The sequence below is a fragment of the Melanostigma gelatinosum genome (assembly GCF_949748355.1).
Source record: "Melanostigma gelatinosum genome assembly, chromosome: 8".
In the NCBI taxonomy this organism is placed as follows: Eukaryota; Metazoa; Chordata; class Actinopteri; order Perciformes; family Zoarcidae; genus Melanostigma; species Melanostigma gelatinosum.
Window position 1 is genome coordinate 9,092,534 of NC_136641.1, and position 20,000 is coordinate 9,112,533.

General features: G+C 41.7%; 1 protein-coding gene across 1 annotated transcript in view; it reads right to left on the reverse strand.

Annotated features, from left to right (window-relative positions):
• The window catches only part of nphp4 (nephronophthisis 4), a 152,233-nt gene that overhangs the window by 49,760 nt on the left and 82,473 nt on the right, over nucleotides 1-20,000 (reverse strand). The window contains exons 12-15 of the mRNA XM_079273341.1: nucleotides 14,755-14,892; nucleotides 8,685-8,842; nucleotides 6,079-6,270; nucleotides 3,665-3,852 (exon numbers count right to left, since the gene is read on the reverse strand). Of these exons, the coding sequence (XP_079129467.1) occupies nucleotides 3,665-3,852; nucleotides 6,079-6,270; nucleotides 8,685-8,842; nucleotides 14,755-14,892 (676 nt within the window). The remainder of the gene's footprint in view (nucleotides 1-3,664; nucleotides 3,853-6,078; nucleotides 6,271-8,684; nucleotides 8,843-14,754; nucleotides 14,893-20,000) is intronic.

The following is a 20,000-nucleotide window of genomic DNA, read 5'->3' on the forward strand; positions in this document are numbered from 1 at the left end:
AGTAATAATAAAAGAGCAAGGACAACCTTGTGAATCAGAAAGTTGATCAATCTGAAACCAGCCTTAACTTCAGGGACTCTTCAAAAATCTGTAAAAATGTGTTTATAATGACGTCTGGTAATTGGAGGCAGTCCAACCAACATGATGATATCCAGATATGGTTTAAAGGTGTCCTGTCCCGTTCAATAGACGCCTATCGTCATAACAGTGACGTGAAACATGCATACATGTCATCGGGTTGGACAGAGCTCTCATTGTCACAGATTTATTCATGACGACAACACGGAATAAGGAGACACTACAGAAGAAAACACTTAAAAGGGAGAGAACAAACATGCCTATTTTATATTTTTTTTCAAGGCCACACTGAACAGCTCCTCTCAACAATGAAGCACGGAGGGTGTAGCAGAAAGAACTGCATTAGTGTACAAGGGAGGGGAGCTTAAAAGTAGAATCAATTTGGAGTGTGTAATGGCAACGTAGAAACCATGACCTTAAATCTTTAAACTGTCACCGAACTGTTGGGAATGTCTATAGATTGTAGCTACAACTATTGAGTATTGCTATAAAGTGATACAAAATCTTAATCTCTTTAAATGTTTTTCCCTGAACCGCAAAAGCTTAAAGCAGCGTACATTTTCTTGGCCACCTGGGGGCAGCAAAAACAATCTGAAAACACCACTATGGACATATTGTCTAAAGTTTTATGTTGATTGTGTTACACACCAACTGTTTATTTACCTACTCAGCAGACATCGAGCAAAGACTCCAGTCAGTCCAATAATCACACTCTGGTTTTGCCAATATCCTGCTCATTAGCATCTAGATGTCCAATTTTCTCCACTAGCTTCTCCACTTTCTTAGTAGACGTTATCATTAGGTGCATGGATGATAAAGGAGCAATATATATGGCATTCAGAGCATTAACATATCATCAAACAACTATTTTCTATGAGCCACCGACTCAGGTGTCGCCCTGTTGAGAGCTGTTCAGAGGCGATCGAACCCCGACAGAGGACAACAGGCAGACACACAGCTGACAACCTCGCGGCTAAACCAATTGATGCTGTGGAGACTTACTGTGGAGAGCGGCGCATGTCTCCCCCACAGTGTACAAAACGTCATGGCTGCCAACTCATTGGACTCAGACGCCTGCTTTGAGCATACACCTAGATTATGAATTTAAATGATGGATTTAACCTGTTTGTGCTTGGGATATTGTTGCAGTTGGGTGGCTTATAAGCAGCTCAACAACAACAACACACCTGCATGCAACGCATTGAACTTGTCGGTTAGCGGTTGACGATCGATTAAAAGGGTCAGCTATAAGAAACAACAAATATATGTCTCCTTGTGAGGTACAGTGTGTTTGTCCCTTGTTTTGTTCTGTTGTGTATGCCAAAGCAATGGGTTTTTTTCTTTCAAACTTACAGGTTAGTCTCACTTCAATAAATGTTTTGTGTTATATTTTAGTTTTTTATGTGATTAGATGTTTAAACACACGTGTAGTCCTGGGTGTTTTGTTTGTTGTCTTTTCTGCTTTGATGTTTGTGAAATTTGTGTGTTAAATTTCGATCATTTCCAAATGTTCACAAACCTTTCTCACATCTGATTGTAATGGCATTACAAAAAAAGCTGATTTAATGTATGAGCATAATTTCCACTTAATGCACTTAGTTAAGATAATCTTTTTGAGTTACACTTCCATGATAAACTATAATAACATCTTTCCAGAAAGGGCATGTGTTCATAGAAATCATTTTTACTTTTGTTGTGGTTCAGCAAGTAAAGTTGCGTAACACCAATGAGTCAGATTTAAATACCTAAGGAAACAAACTCGAAGAGAAGCTGTGTATGAAAACTGTTAAAATGATAACTGTAGCGCTTAATCCTCCAGATAAGTATAGTTCAGCAGTTGTGAGTAAACAGATGGAAGGGCTCTTTGGAACATATAGAAGGATGTGTCTGAATGTAAGAGGGCTCTGTGGAAGTGCACACTGGATGATACAGATGCAGAGACAGACAGAGAGATATTGACTGAGTTAGACTGTGAGTGCGTGTCTGGGGAATATGAGTAGGCGTAGGAAGGAGGAGGGGGATTGTTTGTGTGCTCCATATCACGCTCCGTCAAAAGCTGTAATATCTCTTCTATTTCATTAGTTGCTACATGAATATACTTGACAGCAGTGGTGTATAAAGTACTCAAAAGCCATACTTGAGTAAAGTAAAGATACCTTACTGGAAAACTACTCCAGTAAAAGTAAAAAGTCACCTATTAGAATACTACTTGAGTAAAAGTCTTAAAGTATCGGATATTTATTGTACTTAAGTATCAAAAGTAATTTTCTGATATTAAATGTACATCATAACCTGTTCATTGAAAGTAAAAGTACAAGTAAATGCTGTTCATAAAAAAGCAAAGGGTCAGAATGTTGAGAATGATGAAGTTTATTCTTTTAAGTGCTGTGGCACCATGACCAAGGACATGGAGCTGTGTTGAACATAATTGGGTTGCTGTGATCCATTCAGGAGCAACAATGTTCAACATAATATATTGTACATAAGTATACTTTTGCATCTACTATGAACTGCCTTGTAAACTCCTATGGGCCTGATTTGAACACAATAAAGGTTTTGCTCAAGCTGAATCTGCAATTGGGCGACTGCTACCATCATAACTCCATCTGATCATCCACAACATGACTCAAATATCAAAACATGATCAATACTAAAGCAGCACCACAGTCATTACTTGAAACTGAAAAATGTCGTGAACAGGACATTTTTCAGTTTCAAGTAATGACTGTGTTGCTGCTTTAGATCGATTTGATTTTGTAGCGAGTAACGAAGGTTTCAGGGGAAATGTATCGGAGTAAAAGTATCAGTTTTCTTTGCAAAATGTAGTGAAGTAAAAGTAAACAGAAATATAAGTCGTAAAATAAAGTACAGATACCCAAAAAAAACTACTTAAGTACAGTAACGAAGTATTTCTACTTCGTTACTATACAGCACTGCTTGACAGCAATCAGCGGCCGTCCGGCTGATTGAAAGAGAAGTGCCTCAGCATCAGAGAACATCACGGAGCATCATGGAACGAGATCGCAGTTTGTAGGCACAAATTTGTACAATGTTAATCTGGAAAAGGGGAAAATGAACCCCAGCCTGGTTTATATCCATAATGTGTAACAGATATATGAAGGCGATACTCTGTGTTATCAGTGTCAGGGATTTACAAGTGTTTTCAAAAAGCATGCAACGATGAATGCATTTTCCCACCTTTCAACATGGACATGAACGCACCAAACAGCATGAATTTGTTCACATTCTCAAACATATCACCATGCATTGATAACATAACTCCGCTTGTTGTTCACTGTGATAGATCACTTATTCCGTGCATGGTTTCATACCATGCAAATACAATTGGAAGCCAAAAGGCTGCTAGCAGGGTACGAAAATCAATAAAGTGTATGTCCAGTGTACTTCTTTTCTTTAAGATGCTCAAACTGCATCCACACCGTTGGGACCAGAGTACCAGGATGGGTTCATTCTTCATAAATATTTACTGGGGAGATGCACGGAGCCAAAGTCCATTTGAGTGAGGAAGTGAGCAGTGATATTATATTTCTTTTTTTGTTTTGTTTTTGCAGCAGCGGATGCTTACCAGAGTTGACAGTGCCGTCTTTGTTGATGGAGGCCAGGACACAGGGAAGTGGAACAGTAGCTTTCTGTTGAACCCTGTCACTGGTCAGTAGTTTGAGCTGCTGCGATGTGACTGGTGGAAAGCGATAGAACTGGAAGGTGAAGTAGATGTTTTCAGGCCAGTCGGGACCAACGTCTGCCGCTGGCATTCTGCCAAAAAGACAGACAGAGGTGGATGATTATGCTGCAATATTTGAAAGAAATATAGCGACGCTGCATGCAAATAAATGAAAAGGTGATTGAGTTACTACCCCGAATATGATCAATTGAACACGAACTGTGATATTTGTATTCCAAACTCGATGTGGGGAGTAGAGTGGTATGCATATTTGAAAATTTATGGTTAAAAATGTCATCAAAAACCTGGAAGGGTAAATCACATTTTTGAGCTTTTGATTTACCTCAGACAATTCTAGCAAAGAGAAAAAAAATCAAATATGCATGTCTTGCACGTCCTCCCAGAGCCTGTAACTCAGCTTTACAGCTACTTAAAAGGTAAAACGCCAATAATAAAAATGAGCATTAGAACTTCAGGTGGTAAATCACACCCTTAAAATTGGCTCTAAATTAGACTGCTGATTGAGTGGGTATAAACTCAGCTCTATACTTTTGATATATTATAAGTGGATAGCTTGGCTCCTTCTTAAAACTTAAGGCAGCATGAAAACTAGTTCTTAGATCTGTGGAGGACAGGAAGTCTCGTCTGTTTGTGTCAAAATAAAAAGTGTACAGATGTGGTTGTGTTCTGTTAACACAAAGGGAATCATTGTATGTAGTTTGTGTTTGCTAGGACTCTTATGTACACATAAAAAAGTCTTTCTCACTCAGAGAACCTCCTGGTGTTGTGTATCCCTTTTCACACAAACACCACCCTCTGAGTGCGATTTCACACACACGTACAATGGATCTAAACACACACTTGAAACTGCTGATGGCCCACAAAAAGTCCCGGTGAGCCTGCAATCGCTTGATTTAGCAACGAGCGTATTAAATAATGAGCGGGTTACAGGATGAGCCTCTCTCCACGTTTCCGTCTGATGAACAGATTAGCAATCAGTCATCGGTTATTCAACAATGAGGAGAAAAGGCGAAGGCACTTGTAAACAAGCAGGGAGTGCTGGGAGCCCCCCCGCGTTCACGGAAGGGTCGTCAGAGCCGGAGATTTCAAGGTGGAGGAGCGACGTGTGACCTCCCAGTCGATCACTTGCCGTGGAATTCCACTGCTTAAGAAGCCGCCGTGCTCCATCTTCACAGAGGAGCCGGCATTAATATTAATTCTGTAAACAGACAATATTGATAATTATGGCGCCCGGGTGAGAGCTAGAAATTACGCTGCCTATGCAGAGGCTCCCCGCTTGCTAAGCACTGCCGCTGCCGCCGTCTACATCCCCGCCTGCCATACCCGTTTGTCATAATTATCCTCAACCCTCTCTACAGGGAGCTACGGAGATATGCAATGTATGTTTGAGTATGTGGTTCCAGGTTGCAAAAAACAGAAGAATCAAATAAGCTTTGATAGCTTCACAAACAAATTAAAGAAAGAATCCATACTTTTGGATATTGAAAGTCTGCTTTGTCTCACTGTGTCCAACTGATAGTGTTTCAATTTACCCAGGGGCTTATATTAATCCTGCAAACAAAGTCGATCTAGTCACACATGATATTGAGAACAGAACATTATGCACCACGTGTCACTGCGTTGAGGTTGGTACACATGAAGTCACGGCAGCATGATGGCGGGTGTACGACGAACGAGACGGATGCGAGTTGGGTTTATCAAACCGCTGACGGTGCTGATGACAAGATGTAAAGGACACAAAGAGCGGTGTGTTTTGTACCCATCCTTCAGCGGGGCCCCTCTACTGTCAGCCCCTGACAGAGGGGACACTGGCTCCAGGGCTTTTGAGATGGGCCGCTGACAGAGGAGCAATTCAGCCCGTGCTGACGGGAAATGTGTTTATGTTTGTCTTTCGTCAAGCGTACAAGTCTGCGTGTGTACTTGACATGTGTGGAGAGGGTGACTGGCAGGACTTTATGCCTGCATGCTTTAAGTGCATTGATGTTTTGGCTTCAGTTCAATACAAAAAAAAAAAGGCAGGCGGGGTGTCATCGTGCATTAAGTAAGTACCTGCTCTTGTATATATTGAAATGGCCGGCGGCTCAGAGTGCAGTAAGATGCAAATCAATGACTGTATTAACAATAATTCTGACATTTCTGAAAACTAAATTGTTGTATTTACAGTGATATTGAAAGTATAAAATCACACCTGATCTATCATGGACTAAATGTATACTGATCTCTATAACAACAGCAACAGCTGCTTTCAGTCAATAGTAACAGTGCGGCCTCATGTGACCCGGCACTGCAGGCCTCACCTGGTAAACGCCAGAAACTGGAACACCAGCACGTTGCCCTGAAGAGGGTCAGTCTCTTCACGCTGAGGGTCAAAGGGCACCGGCTCTGTGGGGTCCAGGACTTCTGCCGCCTGCCCGGCACAGTCCACGATGTCGGGGAAGCCAGCGGAGTAGAGGTGGGCCAGCGAGCTTCTGGAGCTGACTGAGCAGGAACTGAGAGGAGATGGGTTAAATCAGTGGAGGGCTCCAGGTTCATGAGCGCACATCGATCATTCGCCGAGCTAAGCAGACTCCAGCCAATGCCGTAATGCATCAGGAGGTAATGTGTTTGGCCCGTGATGCACCGCTCTCACTTGGGTGATTTGTGGTTGTAAATAAGGCCGAATTGTTTTTGGGGGATCTGAGTAATACCGGGCTGTTTTATCACTTCAGATCCAGATTGGAAGAAGAAAAAAGAAGAAACCATTTTTGTTGTCATATACATTTTTACACATACACGAAATTTGACTACTGCATTTGACCCATCCCTGTATACAGGGAGCAGTGGGCTGCCATTGATCAGCGCCCGGGGAGCCGGGGGTTCAGTGTATTGCTCAGGTACACTTCGACACGTGACACGTCCCAGTCGGGGATCGAACCTTGACCTTCCCAAACAATGATCACACGGCATGAGGATGTCAGCAATATCTGTCAAGCAGCGGCACCACGAGAACGCTCACAGGAGAGAGAACGGGTGCCAAAGCGCTCCCTCAGGATTTCCAAACATAATTGGCAGTTATCTCTAATCATAGTGGCCACCTGTCTTTCCACAACTATGGTAACATTCATAACTTATACTTTCAGCGCTGACACCCAACACTCTGGGTGGATGATAAACACAGTGCACAGATGGCTGGCTAAAGTGCAAGCGCAGGAAAATGAACGATAATGTTTGGGCTTATCAGAGCAGTAATGCTGCCTGAGTCCGGTTGGTGAACAGTCAAGCCCACGGCTTCACATTTTGTGACAGAACGACGCCTTGATCAAACTAATGAAGGCAACAACGGTGAAGAAGACAGTCGATTGGGTTTTCCTCTGCGGCTGTGTCAATGTCATGCTTTCAAAGTTGTATCTTAAATTACCCCAAGTGGATTAATATTCAAGTCATCATTTTCTTTTTTCAAAGGGGGCTCAATCAGATATGCGTGGCAGCTTCAATTAAACTTCTTTCAGACTTCATTGTTCTTCTCAAAGAAGTGGGTCATTCCACCCCGAACACAGTCAAAAAGATGTTTTGGCTCCGAGTGAAGCGGCAGAGATGCTTCAGCCCACTGAACTGAACAGCATCGTGTCTGGATCCAAACTCTGGGATTGGGAAAGTGTTTCGATGCCAGCTGCTTATTTACAGACACTGTGATAATGCCAGGCCTTCTTTGTGCCCATTATTTGCAGGGTGCACTTTCTCATTCGGTGTCCCACCTCAACAGACCTGGCTGCTTTAAGACATCCTCTCTCCAAATTTGCTGCAATGTAAACTGTGAGCTCGTTGCATTGCATTCTGGGACACCAAATCAAAGTCAAAACCTCTTCCTTACAGCTGGATTTAACAATGGATTTCCACACAAACAAACAAACATCGCTGACATCATTACCTAAAGTGGGATGTAAAGGCTGACAAAACGATTTTAATTGGCTGTGAGCTGCATGCTGTGAACTCCGCTATACTACCCAGTGGAACACATGCCAATTAGTGAGCCGATCGATATCCCTCTGTAGATAGCGAGGCAGTGCACTATTGTGGTAATGAAGGGCTGTAGTGGTGTTCACACAGAGATACTGGGCCAGATAAAACAGGAGCATGTTGAAAGCGGCTTCCTTCAATGATGTCTCCTATCGAACATGAGTAATACTCATGTCGCCCTCTCGTGCTGCCATTTAGAAGTTAGCCACACCAGAAACTGGAGTGAGGCCCCGATCATATAAAATACAACAACTCCTTGTGTATTCATCTAAAAGAGTCAGGAGGCCAAATCATAGTTTCATATATTTGGAATAAACTAGAACGTCCTTTTTACACTAACGTGTTAACAATTCAGTTCCAATCCAGTGGATTTTCAAGGCGATGCATCATAAGCATCTATCGGTTAACTAGCCAGTGCTTACCGTTCCCACAAATAACAGCTGGCGTCTTTATTGGCATTCATATCAAACAGCTGATGATCACCAACATACATGATTCCGCTCACTTCTCAGACAAGATCAGGGATAGCTTTGGGTTTCAAAGGGCAGAATGATCCCCATACCGGATTTAGTTCAGCTGATGTGAATAACTAACCTTAACATGATTCGGGAAGCAAAGGGGAGAGCATGAAAAAACGATGCCACGAAGGAAATCATGTCCAGCATGTGCTATGAAGGCTGCCCTGCGTATTATTGGAGTAAAAAGCCAGTAAGATCAAACAAAAGCCATCGCATAATGTTTTTTTTAAAGGTTTCAGACACTTCAACTGGCTTTTAACCCCAATTGTATTTGTTCATGAGCGCTTCAAACAGAAACTGTCATAGAGGCTTTCTATTGAGTAAAAACCCTTTGACTTTCTACAACAGATCATTTCCCATGCCTGAAGAAGACAACAGAGGGGGCTCACCTGGGCATATTCATCCCCAGTGTGATGACAGGGGCATGGACAGGGGTGAAGGGCAGCTCCTGAAGCTGGTCTCCTTCGTCCTGAGCTGACGGTGACACATCCCCTCCCCGATGAAGGTCCATCTCCAGGTGGGCAATGTTGCTGACACCTGACCAGGCCTGTACCAAAGTGGGTCAATACAGATACAGCAGGTGATTCGAAAACAGCTCAAGATAACAAATTATTTTCAGTTAAAAATCTATAAAAAGGCCAGGAAAGCTCAAGAGAAGGCGTCTGCAGATCAGGCTCACTTTATCGTGTGTGAGACGCAAAGAGTTGACTAAAAAGTGAGAGGAAAAGCAAAGTACAACAACACGAAACGACTGCACTGTAGTACACTTACGGGCAGAAAGGAATCTAAAAAAGGACTTCACTAATTGGCAGCTGGATGCACGGAAATGACATGCAGTAGAGCTATTGGTGGAGTTGTCAGAATTTATCCTGGATTTGGCCTTGAACTCTAACTGCTCCAACCCCATGCTTACAATGGAGTTACACTTCTCCAATACACAGAGGTCATATATCTGTTCTACGTTCATTTGAATGCCTGCATAAAAGAGCCTTGTCCATCAGTGTACAAACCTGTTTCCTCTTAGTGGTCAGTAATGTAACGTAGTGGTCCACTTAGTATTGCAGCATCATCATCATAGCAAGTGATCACAATGTGAGTCAGTGTTTGAAGCAGCAGGAGGCAACTCTTCTTGATTATAAGTAATTGGAACAAACTGTAAATCGACATGTTCTGGAGCTAAAAACGAACAGGATGACGTGTGAATCTCAGAAACTGTGATCTGCTGTTCTTTAAAGTGACGTGTGTGGAAAACCATGAGACGTCGGAGGCAGAAGGTGTGACTTTGTCTTATCAATCACTCCCCACAAGCTGCCTTTCCAATTATGAAATCATGAATTACAGTATGTTTGGTTTGAATGTTGAGATGCAGCTCTCTGCAAGTTGCTTTTGTGTTGAACCGTTTTATTGCTGCTGTTTTAAAACACTGGATTTTCTTTGCATTTGTATCCCTTGTTTTCTGCAAAGACCTCTATGACACACCTATTTGTTAAAAATGCTCTATAAATAAGCTTGACATGAAGACAATGCATCGCTGAGAGGAATTGGTATGGTGTGCCAATGCAATTTCTCAAGCTATGGAAGGAGGGAATATGTGGGATAGACTATAAAGAGATGAGTCAGCTCAGATATTGCAACATAAAGAACAAAAGATAAAAAGGCATGCAGCTCCAAATCAGGCTTTTATGAAATGCACATCACTGTGCCATTTGTATTCTATATATTGTTGTTAGCAATGCACACCAAAACACCGAAACCAACAAAGTGTTCGTCCATCTCTCAGTACTTCCATTCCCTTCTCTGCCTGTTGGCCCAAGCCCATTAGTTCCGAGTGAAGATGCAAATCTTAAAAAGTCAGAAATAGTTTAAAACAGCTGTGCACCGTAGTTTTTAGAAATGATTCCTCAAACAGGATTAACAGTGTATTTGTTGGGACTATTGTTAGTCGTGAGTACCGTATTCATGTTAGCAGGACGGTGTATGTGGAGTTGACTCAAAATAAACTACAGTGCCCATGTTTTATGGTCATGAAGGAGAATGTCACCCAGTGCAACAGTAGGTTTCATCAACACGTTGTCAAATGTGGTCAGTGACTCTGAGCTTCAAACTGTGACACCCTATGTACCTCCTCTAGCGTCAGCTTTGCATGCGTTAGTGACGGCTTGTCAATGTACACTCATTCAAGCAAAGTGTCTTTTCAAAATAAACTGCCGTCTTCATAGGAAGTTAGGTTCAGGCAACAAAACCACTTAGTTAAGGTTAAGTAAAGAGCACGATTAAAGTTACCTTGACTAATGACTCACGTGAGTCATTTGACTAACGACACTAACGACTAACATGACACTGACAGCGGTCTGCTGGACAAAAGTCCTATGTTTGTTTGACCCATCTGCCTCCACCCCCACCCGCCTTGTGTGGACGACCAGTCAGTTGCTCTGCTCATAATTAAAAGCTATTTGACGCTTTGGGAACTAAAACGACGACGGCGAGAACAACAAAAATCTAGTTTTGGATGCAAAGACAACACGTATTAGTGGGATCAATCAATTGTTGCTTGACAGGAAGAAAAAAAATTGCCCTTGTCCTTTAGAAATAACATAAACATCTTTGGTAGCAATAATGAATATTTACTGGGGTTTGAAAGGAGCTTTTCTTTCAAGGACATTCCTGTTTTCCAAAAATGAGTACCAAATTACATAATGCATTGTAGGAAACTTTCAAGGATCCATAAAGTAAAGTGTTACCTTCTTTTTGTGTGTGTGTGTGCGTGTGCGTGTGCGTGTGCGTGTGCGTGTGCGTGTGTGTGTGTGTGAAGAAGACATTTGTGTCCCTTCCTGCTTTGAGAATGAGCTCCACTGTGGTAGCTTTTAATTTGACCAAAGTGCCAATGACAGTCTATTTCTCATTTTAATTTAAGTGAAAGTAATAAATAGGACGGAATTAATAACGCCACTGTGATGAGTTAAATGCCAACAGCATATTGTTTATGGTTTAACTTTGAGGCAGCCTTGCATTTAATCTGCAATTCAGTTACTGACGTTCTTTTGTTCAGCTTGTGATTTTTCCTTCTTTCTCCTTCACAATATCAGCTTTTCAGGGAAAGAAAAACAACTGTTAATGCCTGTGGATCAATTCAATAATGATTTCTAAATGTTTTGTGGGAAACATTAATCCCTTCTTCTTGTCAGTGACACACACGCAGCTGGAGGGGTATTAGCCCCGATAATTAGCTAAGGAGTGCTAATAGTGTCATTTCCCAGTGTTTTTCCTGGTCTTTGATACATGTGCACGTTTCAGTTGGCCTATCAGAGGACATGCATGGCCGTGCATCATTGGGCTTTCCATCAAGCATGCTGGTAATAACCTTGACCAAAGTCATGCGGCAACAAACTCATCATCATCATCATGTTCCCCCTCTGCTCCATCAGCCTGCGGTAGAATAACCTTAGAGGATGCAAAGGCATGGTGTAGACCCCTTAGCATGTTTAAAGGCTCAAAGTAATGGTTGTATACTGTACTTCAACCTGCTGCTATAAAGCCTACGCTGTGTGATGACATATGACGAACTGCTTTTTAGGCTGTTGAGGGTATGGACAAGGACAAATGGAGCCTCAGACAGTAAAATATGCAAGCTGGTTGAATTACTCAATATATGCACAAAGAATGCAGCAAAAACTCGTTCAAAAAGTATCATAAATGATAATTAATGGCAGCCAGGGGACTAGTGATATAACGCATCATATTTATGCACTGCTTTGGTGTTGACAGTGTTCTTCAATTTCCAATAAAGCATTGTGCAGTTTCAGCTGCAGAGTTTGAAATACGCAACATGTTTATAAAGAAGTGAGTTTATGTAACTATTGAAAGAAGAAATACTGCATTCATTGATATCGATGACAACATCATCCTCAATTCAATACACTAAGGGGTTTTGGAGCTCCAGCCTGATTTGGTCTGGTTTGACCAGTAGCTGAAGGCAGCTAACGTTAGCTAACGTTAGCAAACTTTAGATAAATATTACTTTGTAACTGATATTACTGAGTCAGTTCTCTGTTTGAGCTACTATTTACCATCTCGCCACAATTTCCACTTGTGAAAACTGTTCAGCAAATATTATATCGGCTCACTTCAACACTAATAACCCGTGTTTCCATTCAAACATTAGAAGAGCTGTATGGAAACAGCAAAATTGGAAAAAAAACGTTCTCAACTGTGCAAAACAGTTTTTACGTATGAGGTGGGGTTTTTTTGTCAAATAAGAGTTGCTGCAATAAATGGGATATGGGTCCTGCTGTCGGCATCTTCCCGGGTATGTATTTATATTGTCTATGTCTACGGACAGCGTGAAATCTGGCCAATATTAGCTGACAAGATTGAACAATTCAAACTTGCCCAATCAAATCAAACGATACACCAAGTAACTTCCGTCTGTGTGTTGGTATCGGCTAAGTGTATTTCCCCCATCTTGCAGGATTTGGGTGCGATTTTCTTCTGAAGCTGAGTCTAGTCACTCCTAATCTCCATAAACAGATTCTGCATTCATAGGCAACGGTACAATTTTGGTATTGGAAGCATACTGCTTTCGGTTTGTTCGAGCAGTCTTTTGTTGAATGCAGGTAAACAGTCTGTGTGGAGAGCAAAAGAGGCGGAATGCATTGGTTGAAATGGGATTTCAGAACCTACCATCTATCATCTCACGATGATTTACAATTGTATTGGTTTAAAATGAGCTTGTAAACTGGCCACTTTTGGAACGATCCAGTCGTACACATTGTCTCTCAAATCTAACTCCAGTCTTTCATCTCAAGTTGCTAATCGGACTGTAAACAATAAGCAGCGCACGGAAAAGGAAGTCCTGGCCCGGATATCCCAGAAATATAGCCAAAGGCTGATCCGTCGTCAGACTGATAGCCGCCGGGATCCGAGATTTATTCGCTCCAAACTCCAAACTAATTAATTTGATTTCCCGAGCTCTTGGTTCATAATATCTACATATCCCTTACGGCTAATCATAACTACCGAATTTCAGTATTTCACTTCAAGGTGGATTATTGATCCCAAAATGTGTCATCTACAAGTGAACATGCTGTTCATGGCTATCAGACAGATTCATAATTGTCTTGGCAAAACAGACCAGTATTTCACCCTCTCACCCAACATGAGGGATAAAAAGATATGAAAAAACAGGCAAGCAGATGACTAGAAGCATTACTGCCCTTTATGAAATAACACATTATGCTAACTTTGACAGCAGCAGCGCTACAAATCATTGGTCAATCAGAACAAAAAGCCCAGTGCAGGAGTCCAAATATTAATTTTAAAATTATTACAAAGAATTGTATTACAATACATTATTACAGTACAAGTAATTCCAGGCTAAATTAAAATTGACAAATCTAAGGCTGCAATATTATCTTGGGAGTGCCGCAAAGAAGTACGGACATTAGTTAACGTTGAGTCAGTTTCACATTTAAAACTCCATATCTGATAGATGAAAGTTAACTCGTGGTGTATGTGCCAAATAGATCTCTTCATGAGGACAAACTGATGTGACAGTGTGTTGCCGCCATATGGATGATTATTTCACTTGAATGTTGAATGGGTGTCATATGGTATCAAAAATGTGCACCGCTGGGAATTCAACCTCAAACGCTACAGCACAGAGTTCTTTTGACTCCCAGTGTAGTTGTCTAGATGTATACGAAATAGGTAAGTTATTCTGACAGTATTTCCACGGCACGGCCTAGCCAGTCTTTTAAAACCCAAATTGAATTGTGTCTTTTTTTAGCCATTTGTATGTCTGATTATATTGTAAGCCTGAACCACAGTTCCTGGATTATTCCTGCAATATGATTCATTGCTTAAGCTATATGGATTTCAGCCATGAAATATGGAAGAAAACCCATTAAAGCTACTGCTGTCGAGTTAGAATACGAGCAAAGTCCTTCTGAGCTGTGCTGAGGCGTAAAAGAAGGTGGAATGGGTTAGCTCTGGAAAAAAAAGCCTCCCAATCGACTGTGACAACAAATAGGAATGAAGAGAAGTTAATGCAGAGAAGAAATGAGACATTGATTTACTGTATCGACATGTAATGCTCCCCAGCATCTGTTTGACTCCTGGATGCACTACGGGAACTGAATTACTAAAACTACAAAAGAAATCCTAAAAAAAATGGAGTGAAGTGAAAAAACGCTGTTCCTTCACAATGAAAGGTGAAGCACGGCAAAAAAACGAATAAGTTAGACAATATATCCGTTTAGTTTACGTGTATCCTCGCGTGCTATAAAGGAGAGTGTGTCTTTGAACTGTAGTGAGTGACTGTCCAATATTGTGTGTTTAAGCGTTGCTGTGTTTGAATGTGTAAATGCACCTTTCGACTTCCTTTTGCTTGTGTATTTTTCTCCTCAGTTTGAACGTAAGTGAGCACAAGGCCGTGTGAGCGTACGGGGGTGGGAAGCTCACCACATGTGACAGCTGGTGGGCCGACGCCAACGGGGAAGGATGGAGCAGAGAAGGAAACGACTGTTGCCACGGCAACGCCGAGCTTGAGTGGCTGATGGTCGGGTAGCGTGAAGTAGCTGCCAGCTGAGACAGCGAGAGCTGCAGAGAAACAATGCAAATGATTCATTGTTATTATTATGATTATGAACAACAGGGATCAGGAATGTACTTTACGCCAGGGAGACGCACGTGTGCCGTCTCAGACGACAACAACGGACCATTACGCTGCTTTGGCACTTATCACGCCACCCGCTCCTCCACCCAACATCCTTCAACACTGTCATCCCCCCAGCAGGTTAGGATCCTGAATAGTTTGTCTGCTCCCTCTTTTCTTCTGAAGGCTTTTGACTGGAAATCAGAGACAATGTGAGAGTGACCCAAAACAACATATGTTTAACAAGTAGTCGATAAGTCAAGAGCAAAGGAGGAAGTTAGATGGATGGATGGATGGATCCACAATGCATCGGACTTTTGTATTTTCTCTTTTACCGTTGTTTTTTTAAAGTATAACCATGATCGTGAACCACATATTTATATTATTGTAACCGTGACAATCGAGGTCCCTCAGCATAAACAAAGTCACAATCATAGCGTCGTGCCATCATTAAACAAATTCATTTTCACAGCGGTGATTTGTAATGGTTTATAAAGGCACAGACAAATGATGTCGTGTCATCAGGGGCCTCAGATTGTTTCTGTCGTTCTACGGAGAACTGGACGAACAACGTATTTTGTTGTTTCACTTGAGGCACATGTTGAGATTCTAAATTAGAAAGCATTTCCACTGAATTTCTCCACAAGCATATTTTTTTATGGCGAAGGCTCCCTGTTTTCTGATTTGCTACCATTTGAATTAGCTTTTGATGGTGTTCGTTGTAAATGTGACCTCATCACTTCCTCCGTGTTACATTCGAGATGTTTCAACTGTTTACTTCTGTATCATCTGCTGCCGCGCTCTCTCTCTCTCTTTTGTATCTCTGTCATCCGTCTGCCTGTCTGTTTGTCTTTCTCTCTCCACAGTTACTTGTAACATTGGGGCGCACATGGAGTTTTCATTAATTGTAAAATGAAAAATTTCTGAAGAACATTACCAACCCTAGCTTTGAAAGCCTGCCTAGAAAGGGAGGCTTTACATCCTTTGAGCTGCTGGAAGGCTTTTCACAGGAAGTGGTGAGTTTCATTGATGGTAGCTTAATGCCAATAGGATTGAAAAGTAATGAATTAGAATGAATGAGTGAAAGAAATCTGTTAAAAAGGGAAACTCAGAGCAGTGGAGCGGTGAGTAATACAACACAGTAGAAATGTACTGAGTGCTGAATTTACCATGTGTGTCATTTCAGTTCATGTAATTCCATGTAATTCCAATTTTAACAAGATAGATAAAATGTGAATTCCTCTCATCTTGACAGTTTTGTGTTATTTATCTGGTTATCTGGCCAAGACAGCAAAGTAAGTTGAGGAGCTTAGACGTCCGTTCCCTGGCCCCCTCCAGATCCTCCTGATGCCGTGGCTTTCTCTGGCTGGACAGGATGTATCACACCTCTGGCATGAGTCTGCCCAGAGGTTTCCTCCCAAATGGATGTCCACAGGGAGGCGTCAGGGAGGAATCTTTATCAGATGTCCCAACCACATCTATCGGCTCTCCTCGCAAAAGAGTTCCTTTCAGAAAAATCTGAGCTCTTTACGTCGTTCCCCAAGTGTGAGCCCAGACACCCTTTGAAAGAAGCCTTACTTTGGCCCTTTGATCTTTGGAATGTCTAATCTGACCCGAGGAACCACCAAATGTTCCCTCGATGTTCCTACTTCATATTTATAACCCCAAATAATAGTGATGGGTTGACAGTTAAAATTGTAAGGGCTGCAATACTTTAGACTATGTGATAAAATCCCCAATATTTTTCACACATCCCAAAAACAACTGTTAAGATCAATCAGCAATAGGACATTGATTCGATTTTTCTATTTTTTTGGGAGGAGGGGCTTAGTAGAGTTTATCAAAAACAAAGCAACAATGTTAAAACAGTATCATAGACTTCTTGTGGCTAATATTCCTCAATAATCCAAATGTGTCTTTCCGTTGGCCTCATCTATCAGTTTGAGTGTTATTCAATGCGTTATAGTCAAAACAAACGGCTCTCTGGGGGACAATAAAGATACTGCATTGAACCCTATTGAGCAGTAAAAGAGGAGATGTTCACTCACCCAGTGATCTGTTGGACACACATGTACTTACTGGATCTGCTGTGCTTGCGAGGACATTACATTGATTTTCATGAATTCCCTCGGGCTTTGGAATAGATCAAACAGCAGCAATCCCACCGTGCAGACTCGATGTGTCACTGTGACAAGTCTCAAGATGAAACACTGAATGTACATAAGGAAACATTTAGTGTGTGACGACACTGCAGCTGTGAGCCGAAGAAACACCAGAGAGATGTGCGACCTGATTCAATATGGATGCATTGGTTACAGCGGTATCATAGCAACTAGAGTAAACCTGCTCCTATAGCAACAATCTGGAGGTAGCTGTGAAAATGGACGAATCACAGGGGCGACTGGGGCTAAGTGGGGAGCAGAGCCGTCCTTCAATCAGAGGATCGGCAGTTCAATCCCCGGCTCCGCCTCCGCTAGTCGCATGTCGATGTGTCCATGAGCAAGACACTTGACCCCCAAAACATTGCTCCCGTAGCTGTGCCTACGGTGTAGATAGAATCTGAATTGTAAGTCGCTTTGGATAAAAGCGTCTGCTAAATGACTGTAATGTAATGTCATCTATACTTTACTATTTCATATCTACATACAAAGCCCAATTTTCCCCTTGATTTTCCCGTTAAGTAGCTTTGAGATTTGAAAAATGGTATTCCACACTGTCTGACAGCGTCATATGTATTCCTTATCAGCTTGTTCCAAATATCTACTGAAGATATATGATGTTTACGCTGAGTATTTGAAATATTTAAACAGACTGCAGTATCGTCAGTTGGGGTCTGGAAATAAAATCCAGAGTCCTGTTTGTCTGAAACAAGACGAGACGAGACAAAGTAAAAATGTAGTCAAGTCTGAGACGACATCAAGACCTTCAAAAAGTTGTCTTGAGACCGAGACTGATTTTGATCACCACAAAACTGCCGGCAAGTCATCATCACCTTACCATAAATGTTTGTTTATGCTACGTATTAATGTTGAAAAGAAACTATGTGTTGAACACTTAAACTCTCAAATATCAATACCTGCCTTAAAGTGTTTCGTTTAGTTTTTATTTCTGTGTCACGCCAAACATATGGCCCATCCCTCATGGGATTTCAAGACACAGCGACAGGACATATGTAGTATTTGTTGGGCTGTACTGGAATCTATCTTGACCAACTGAATTCAAGCTCAACACTCTATTCTCTTTTTTGAACATTTTAATACTGACAACATAGTTTTGGAGTCTATTTTTAAAGGAAAGGTGCACGCAAAAATGTCACTGAAGATAGAGGTTTGAAGTGGTTTAGCTCACTTACGCATGGTTTCAGACCCTCATTCCAAACTGCTGGCCACTCTGCAGTTCTCTCACTCACAAATACTATGATTGGTTGGTGTAGGTGTAACCATAAAATGAGCTGTTCTGGCTGTTAGGATTGGTCAAAATGTGTTCAAAATGTCCCAAAATGTCAAGACCAGTGGGCTGTCACAAGTCAGTCCTCACAAGTACTGCGAAGCCATATCACATTTTACACACAGACACACGCATGCATGGGATCTCACATTGAGTCATCACATCCTGCACACAGAGGGTGTGAAAGACACTCACTCTGCATGTGAGAATCTCACTCACACACACACACACACACACTCACCAACAGAATACGCAGAGGCAATTAGTAGTGGCAATGCTGTGGCTGCCAATGTTCTGAACTTGTTTGCCCTGACAGCCAAGCAGATCATCTGTTCACATTGTGGCTTCATGGGACCTGCATGTGCGTAATGTGTGTGTGAATGTGTGCACACGTACACTATATGATACCCACACTTCTTCCTCTTCTGTGTGCAAGGTGTGTTTTAACGTGTATGTGGTTGTGTACGTGTGAGTGTGTTTGTCCGTCCTAGTCTGTTAAAAAATTACGTTCCCGACAAAAAAAAAAACTGCTTTGTCAATTGCATTTCGAGGGGAACATATTTTACAGTTACATAACATAGTTTGGTCGTATGGGAACACAATTGTGTAGGAGACAAGGTTGGTGTGTATGTGTGCGTCCGAGAGAGAGACACAAAGACCTTCATGAATGTACATTTGGCTGTTTCCTGATGTGTATGTGTGAGGGGGGGGAGACCGTGACAAGGAGTCAAGCTCATCATATGTCTCAAACAAACAAAGTGAGAGGCAGGGGTGGTTTGAAAAGGGGGAGGATCAAGAAGGAGTTGCAGTTAAAAAGATGGACAGATTACTGAAATTAAATCTGGAGAACAAAAAGGTGGAAGAGTCGAGCACACAAAAGAGAAAAATATTAGCGATGCATGAGAAAGGGGGAGTATCGGGTCAGAGTGTGAACAATGCGTGTTGCATGCCAGTAAGTGTTAACTGGAGAAGTGTTAATTGTGTGCGAGTGTCACGAGAAAAAAAAGGAAGGTGAGGATGTGCTGCACAGGGTGAAATGTGACAGGAATACACAGAGAGACTAATCTCTACTGAATAAAAAGAAAAAGCAGAGATTTATTCATAACAAGTCAAAAAGGAGCAAACAGGGATAATAATAACAATGTAAACATGACAACCAATGATTTAAACATTAACAGCGTACATATCTGCAGGTTTTAGGAAGTAGATCATTAGTGGCACTGTGCCTGAAATTGAGTTTAACAAGGCAACAAAAACCTGAGCAAAGCTACAGTTGGTAACTCAAATAAAGATACGTTTTATCATATTTGCTCCAACTGTCACGATATCCAGACAGATACTCTGTGGAAGGAGTTCTCCTAATGGCATTTACAAGATGTATGTAAGAACATATGTTTTGTTTCCTCAGTGACACTGTGGCATCGACACTGTTTATTATAAGAGTTGTGAAAATGACACGTTTGTCAAAATTGCAATTTCGATAGTCGAGGCCAGTTACCAAGAGTAACGGGTTATTTTTGCTCTGCTATATAATATTACACACACACAACTGTGCAATTACACCTCTTCATCCTTGTAAAACTGTTAGCTATGTTCTGATCTGACA